The sequence below is a fragment of the Frankliniella occidentalis genome, unplaced genomic scaffold (assembly GCF_000697945.3).
Source record: "Frankliniella occidentalis isolate FOCC.00 unplaced genomic scaffold, Focc_3.1 Scaffold167, whole genome shotgun sequence".
NCBI lineage: Eukaryota > Metazoa > Arthropoda > Insecta > Thysanoptera > Thripidae > Frankliniella > Frankliniella occidentalis.
Window position 1 is genome coordinate 565,581 of NW_026267293.1, and position 7,701 is coordinate 573,281.

Below are 7,701 nucleotides of genomic sequence, written 5' to 3' on the forward strand. Positions count from 1 at the left end.
TAGACTGTACCGCACGCACGAGTGCGGGCGGGTTGCCTACTCGCCCGGCCCGTAAGGCGCCGTGGACAGGGGCGATAGGCAAGCCCGCCCGCACTCTTGCGTACGGTACAGTCTAACCACAGTAGTGCGCGGGGTTAATCAGCCACCTGGTATAAGTTACTATAAGCGGTGACATCTTCAAATACTACCTCGGCTGGTAAAGATTATCCTGAAAACACGAATTTTCATAAACCAAAACGATTGAAGATTGGAGCTGTGAATAAAAGATAAAGGTGAAAGTGTTTTCTTTTAAATTCAATTCCAATGTAATGCTGTGAGATCGTGGATTGAGTACACGCTCAAAACAAAGAAACAAAAAAACAAAACAAAAAAACAAGGGTAAGCAAAGGTTGAATGGGGCTTCTCAGACCGCTCAGACTCAAAAGCCCGCGCCCAAACGAGACACAACTAGCGCTTCTGGTGTGGGAACGAGGAAACAGACTTGGGAGAGTTTTTAAAGTATTTATTGAACCTTTCAGTATTGGTACAGTTAAAGTTTTTTTTAACCTCTTGAACCCTTTAGCGGTGTATGAAAAACACTTCTTCGTTAATCAGACTACAGAGCAGACCGTACGTAAAATCGTCACATATGCTCTGACAGAAGAGTCTAGCCGTATGGACTAAAATCGCTCTTTTGTGTAGACAAATGAAGAAGGGAAGAGTTACTGGGTCAAAAGCGAAAAGTCGGAATCAAAATGGTTAATTGACATATAGGCTTATATGTTATGGCTTTTGTTTACATACGGTTTTGTCAAAACAATGGTTTTCTGCGTTCTGATTTTTGTTATTTAATTCTGGGTGAGTTTTAAATTCACGACAAAATGGAGGCCGATTATCAGCCGAAATTTAGCCCATCTCGCAACTTGTTAGGTAAGTAACAACCCACGTATTAGGGTTTGGGCGTATTCCATCCAACACATCTTGTTCTGTTAATGTGTTTATTACTGTCAATTATTCATGATTGCACTGGTTTCACCATTTCCCTCAAAACAATTTTTTGAAATGAGGCCATGGCTTTTCCTTTCCATCAGTTTTTGACTTTCGTCACATATTGTTTTGTTACTCTCATTTTTAGTGCAATATTATTATTTTATCTCGTCTGTAACCCTAAAGTGGTTAAATACAACTCTTTTTTGTGACTTTTTTGTGATATTCCACCTATTTTACTACTGAATTTTACTGCTTATTAAATATGTATGTTGTGTATTTCCTCATCACTTCCTGTGGTGTATATGAACTACAATGTTATTCTTCCACTATTTTTAGCTCATCATGACAGCGATGAACCTTATCCAAGCTTATCAGATTACCATGATTATGAACCCAATTTGGAATTTGATGATACTGAACTCCAACACACTGCAGTTGATGGAGGTAATGATTCATGCGTCATTTTATCACGAGTCATACTTTTCTTTGATGTTTTATCATAATAAAAGTTATACCTCTGTGTCATTACAATACAAGTCATATCTCTGCGTCACTTTATCAAATTTCATGGAGTTTACTTTAGCCGTGAGTGCAGCTAATTTGACGGTTTGAATATATTTCAGCTATTGCTGAAAAGCTTGTGGAGGCAGGTGGCCTGGACTACCTGGAATCACCGGTGTCAGACGGAACCATTGAAGAAAACTTCGAAGAAGAGCTAGTCAATGCACCAACCATGGCTGCAGGAATGGATAGCTTGTCCTACCCATTCCTTGATGAAGATGATCCAGAGGATGAAGAGGATTTTAGTGACGTGTCATGTTACGGCATTGTTGATGTTGTTGGTGATGATACTGTTGGGCGTAAAATCATAGTTGTGTCTGCTTGTAAACTACCCAGCAATAAAGAGTTGGATCATACTCGGCTATTAAGGTAAGTCTGAAAAAGTTTATCCAATCACTAACATTTAATATCAAAGATAAACCTGATTCTAATGAGTTAGTTTTAAACATACACATTTTTGATCCCCTACTATTCTAGGTACTTAATGTACACCCTTGATAAGTATGTTGAGCAAGACTATAGCCTTGTTTACTTTCACCACGGGCTTACAAGCAAAAACAAGCCACCTCTATCGTGGCTGTGGCAGGCATATCGGGCTTTTGATCGAAAGTATAAGAAGAACTTAAAAGCACTGTATCTAGTCCATCCCACAAATTTCATCCGTGTTGTTTGGCACTTATTTAGGGCTGTAATCAGGTATTAGTACTGATTTTATGTGAACACATTCATCCAAAATATTATTTGTCTTTTATTTCTACTTCTCACTTATTTTTGTTCTCAGTGCTAAATTTGGCCGGAAAGTTATGTATGTCAATTATTTACAAGAGCTGTCTCAACATTTGGATTTGGACCAACTTTGTATACCACAAGCTGTCATTGAGTGAGTTAAAGTTCTAGTGTTTTAGATATTTTACTGTTCTTTCGTCATAATTATTCTTCTATCCATAAAATTTTGATGACTGTATTTTTCAGACATGATGAACGAACTGCTATGAGGAACAACAAACAATCCAGTTCCAGTGGTGTGACACCTTCTCCACCATCAAGTCCTGTTCAGAGTCGTCTAATCACACAACAGTTTGGTGTTTCCTTACAATTTATTAAAGACAATAATGGAGGTGAAGTCATTCCCCCAATTATGCGTCAGTGCATTGAATTTCTCAGCCAACCTGATGGTTTGTATTTTGATATTAGAAAAATGTCGTATATGCTATAATCTTTTCAGTTTACTCATGTTTTTCCCATTTTTAAAAAATCTATCTAGCCTTAGAAACTGAAGGTCTCTTTAGAAGATCTGCCAATGTGACATTGGTGCGTGAACTTCAAGCTAAAGTGAACCAAGGAGAAAGCATTGACTTTCACAGTGATGTTCATATTGCAGCTGTCTTGCTCAAAACATTCCTCAGAGAATTGGAAGAACCTTTGATGACATTTGATTTATATGACGAAATAACACAATTCCAAGGTATACCTACATCTGTTCTTTGCACCTACCGGTATTTCTTTTCTTCTTGAGAACTGAACTGTATTACTAAGGGTATGTTCTTGCAGCTTTACCTCGAGATGATCGGCCTAAGCAAGTAAAAATTTTAATTCTTGAGAAACTTCCTGAGGATAATTACCAGATTCTCAAGTACCTTGTCCAATTCCTTTCTAGGGTGAGTCACATTTTCATCATTGCTGTTGGATTTCCTCCAAACTTCTGTTGTTTAGCTAACTGGCACTTTTGTGTTTAGGTGATGGACCGCTGTGATCTGAACAAAATGACTTCCTCAAATCTTGCTGTAGTCTTTGGGCCTAACCTTGTGTGGGCTCAAACAGGTCAACTCTCTTTAAGTAACATTGGTCCAATCAATATGTTTACTGATTTTGTACTCACTCATCATGATTCAATATTTATTATATAAGAAGAAAACAAGGCGAACTTGTGAGTAATGCTGTTTATCCGTACCTGTTATTGAAAATTTGGCTGTTTGTGTATTTCTTCTCCTGTCTCCATTGCTGATTTACGCATTTATTTCTGGTCACATTGTAGGCTCCATTTACGATAAAAATAATTCAACTAGTTATTCTTCAATAATCAGTTTTTAGATACAGTGACTTTCAGTCAATCAGTATCAAATCTATATGGCCTTTTGATTTTTAATTGAAATGTCTGTTGTAGTTGATCATGCATGGGTAGTTTCTCTAGCTAATTGGAACTTCAAAAGGAATATTCAAACAGCTACTTCCCTACTTGTGATTGGAGAAGTTATTCGTTAAAAGTTTACAAAACAAGATATTTTTGTAGTGTTGTGAAGAAAGCATTCTGCAGATCGGTGTGAATTAAAATTTTTATCTATATGATAATGTAGCAAATTAGTGCAAGAATAGACTTTGTGAGATTGAATATTTTTTGAAGTGGAGGCCTACCCCTACTTCTTTTTATACTGTAATTGACTGTTAGTCTGTTGTCATCAAATTCTTGTGTTTTAGGTTGAATTTAGATACAATAATATTGACATGCCAGCCTGCTGTCAGTAAGATCTATTCAACTTGGGATTTCTTTTGTTTTTGTGTTCTGTAAATACATTTTAGGCTATGAAGTGGATTACTGTATTATAATTTTAATCATATCTTGTATTTGATAAGCTGTAGCTGATGAACAGAACTGTCATTCCATCAGTTGTTTCCACTCAAACTACAGTGGTACTCTTGTTCATGTAAAATAGATCAGATTTCCAAAGCTGTAACTGTAGATCATTAAGGAATAGTGCTTCAAATTAAGTGTAAATGTGTTTTATTTTTTTTGTTGTGACAGAGTTTATTCTTGAATTGTTATGTATTCAAACCTTGTATTTTAAAACTAGTCCAAATTGTATACTATGGAAATCTTTTCCCTCTTTGTGTACTAAATACTATTCCATTCATTCAGGATGTTTGAGATGTGTACCTAAATGGTTAGAGCTACGCACCAAATTGTTTTGGGGGAAACAGAAAAAAAAGCATTACCCTCTTTAACGCAGATTTACAGCTTTTGGTTTTCTCAGTGTAGTGGACACATTTGATTTGTAATACATAATTTAATTACGTAACATGGATCAGATTCAGGCAGTCCACACAGAGTCATACTGTTGTGATATTTTAGCCTCATTGTGTGTTCTTTGAGACAAACCTGTTTGTTTTATATTTTTTTTCCACAAAAATATTTAACACGTACTATGTAGTTAACAATATGCAATTTCTCAAATATGACAATTCAGTGGTTTGGCTGATGTGAGTCAAACTCAGTATATTGCAATGGATTGATTGAAATCCAACCTTTCACCTTTTCAACTTCTTGGTCATCAAACTTACCAGGAATGTGGATTAGCATTTTTCACATGATAAAATTATGCTATGTACTAATTTTAATTTTGTTTAAGAGTTGAATTTTATAGGAAGGCTAATTAATATCAAATTTTAGTCATCATGAAATTTATTTGATGCCAAGCAAAAAATTATCAGTTGTTTAATTTTACATATTAATGCATCACAGCTAGGCTATTTTGCCTAACTGTGTTGGATAATATCTATTATCCGGACCTTGTCGTCATGCCTACTTTGGCAGAAGGTTACCATTATGTTATAATGAAGAAGCATGTAAGAGTGCAATTTTTTTTGTAATTAATAATAATAATACCAAAGATGTATAGCACATGAATGTCTTGCCTGCTGTAACAGAATATCTTCCTTTCAATTGTCAATGTCATGTATTTTTTTGTTAGGTGGCTTCTGGAAACTATTTAAATTTTCTGTGTCTGACCAACAAAAATTTGTAAGTGCTTTCAGAAAATATCAATATGTACCAAGTCATATCCAATTCACCAATGCATATTTTGAACGCAGCAGGCACAGGGCACAGTTTTGATCTTTCTGATGAGTTACCTACCTCTTCAAGGTAAATGTAGCTGGCCCTTTTTAAGGAAATTGAATTAAATAGAAATTTTAAATGTTGGGTGGCACTTATATCATTACTACTCCAACTAAATTTTCTCCAATGCTGAAGTACAATATTTACCCCCAACAAGGTTTCTCATGTTTTGTAACTCCACGCTTTTCTTGCGAAAGCTTCAAGATTTCTCAGCAGAAGTCATGTTTCATTTGTACTTATTTGAGTGAAGGGGCTTGTTGCTGATCTTCCAAAAACTTTACCTTCCTTTTTATTAAGTTTAACTTTTCACTTTATGGTTGAATGGTGATAGCTTTGTATGTGCTTAGGTTTTGGTAATTAATTACAGCTTTTATTTTCTCATCAAATTCTTTCTCTAGTCAGTCGTTAATGGAATTTTAACTCCCCATATCTACTTGTAATGCTGTATCCCGGTGAACCACAATATTCTTACAACTCTTATTTGTAATCAAGTGATAGCTTGACATTCCCTTTTGATGCTATCCCTCAATTTACTGATAATTGTGAATGGTACGTCATTGTCTAACAATGCCAGTCTTCAATTGGAGTCAGTATTATTAACAGTAATGCCTTCTGAAGTACTTTCTAACTTTACATGGTACATATTCTGCACTAGCTGTTAGTGAGTTAAGACTTAAGACTCCCATTGCAAGGAAGACACCTCAAACAACAGCACTTTATTGATGTTGTGAAATAAAATTCATCAATTTATTAAATAAGACTCTTTCTATCCATACGTTCCCCATCAGTTTGGTTCTTGGACTGACCCACCTCGCCAATCGGTAGCAACTCTGCACACCTGCCGCTGAATGTAATGGATGCAATGCAACTCCTCCCGTTTTGGTCAAGTCAGTTGTGTGTGATGGTGGGTAGTGTATCCGGCATTCGGATGAGATTGATGACATTTCAGGAGAGTTTTTAAAATTATGAAATAAAAATTTGGAATTGATTTCACATTGAACTCCAATGAAAAGTAGTGACAGTAAAAGCATCACAGACTGAATTCGAAGACAACCGATATTGCGAGTGACGCACGATTTTCAAAATAAAGATCCAAAAATATCCCTTTTCCAAGAAGAAAGTACCATTCTTTCGGCTTTTTGACTGTGCGATCGGTCTATTCATATTCCATTGTTAGCGTCCTTCCCCTCCCACCAACGCCATGACAACTTGACCAAGGGATTTTTCCTTCGCGTCCGTAAGTCGAGTGACTCATGCTGTGCACTGTATCCATTACTGCCCTCTGCAAAGTGCGGGTCGCACTCCTCCCGTGCATGTCAAGTTGTCCAAGAGGTGCGCCACCCGTCACATGTCGTTACTGGAGGGGGCGGGGTGAGGGGTGAGGCACGTGCGGCGTGAGCGGTGCGTCGGTACGGTCCAGAGTGTGGCTGCCTCTGAGATGGGAATAGATACTCAAGGCTGCATTCATTCATTGCCGAGTTGGAAGAACGGACCTTGCGAGTGAGATGACACGCTGTGCCGCTCGGAGACGTCCGTAAAAAAAAAGAAACAATTTAAAGAAAAGAGGTTTTCCCCTTATTATGCGAAATGCCAACGTTGGCATTGCGGCACCAGTTCGTCCTTGTGCCAAATGCTCAACTTGTGCGCACAAGAGGCGCTCAAGCAGAACAGGCGCGAAACAAGGACCACCGCGACGACTGCCCCGCCCCACCGCCCCACCTCACCCAAAGTACTCAATCCCGCCCTCTCCACCCTCCGCGCGGGTGCGCGCGTGGAACGCCCCACCTCGCCCCGCCCCACTCTGCCCCGCCAACGACCAGACCTCTCTTAGCAATTGGCAGCCAATAATATGTCCGAGGCACTGATCGCATCAAGGATTTTTCCATGGCCAAGGTTACGCGAATGCGGCTCAGGGATGGCGGAAGACAGGAAACGACCAGTAAATCAGTATTCTAACATAAACATAAAACATACATGCATAACACCTGTAACTCAAAACCCTGACATCATTAATCGGAATGGAAACGGGAGAGGAGGGGAGCTCACTATGCCTTGCTTAAGTGCGCATTGTCTATTGTGTACCCCGGTTATGCCAAAGTCGAGGTGTACGGTGTCAGGTGCAACTGGGGTCCCCGGCCCGGCCGCGATGCCACCCCCTCCCCCCTCCCATGCTCAGACAGACCTGCAGACAACGCGCTGGACGCGGAGCGGCCGCGGGGGCCGCGGGGGCCTCGGCCGGTGCTCCGTCTGCTCCGCGCTGCTCCGCCGCCCTAGAGGAG

General features: G+C 39.0%; 1 protein-coding gene across 1 annotated transcript; it reads left to right on the plus strand.

The window, feature by feature from the left end:
• Positions 1-653: 653 nt before the first annotated feature.
• On the plus strand, positions 654-6,180 carry LOC113207434 (rho GTPase-activating protein 1). The gene is made up of 9 exons (XM_026424009.2): positions 654-909; positions 1,306-1,413; positions 1,593-1,899; positions 2,008-2,226; positions 2,312-2,410; positions 2,503-2,705; positions 2,795-2,995; positions 3,082-3,188; positions 3,267-6,180. Exons 1-9 carry the CDS (start codon positions 861-863, stop codon positions 3,435-3,437), a joined length of 1,464 nt encoding a protein of 487 aa, XP_026279794.1. The 5' UTR covers positions 654-860; the 3' UTR covers positions 3,438-6,180.
• Positions 6,181-7,701: the final 1,521 nt, after the last annotated feature.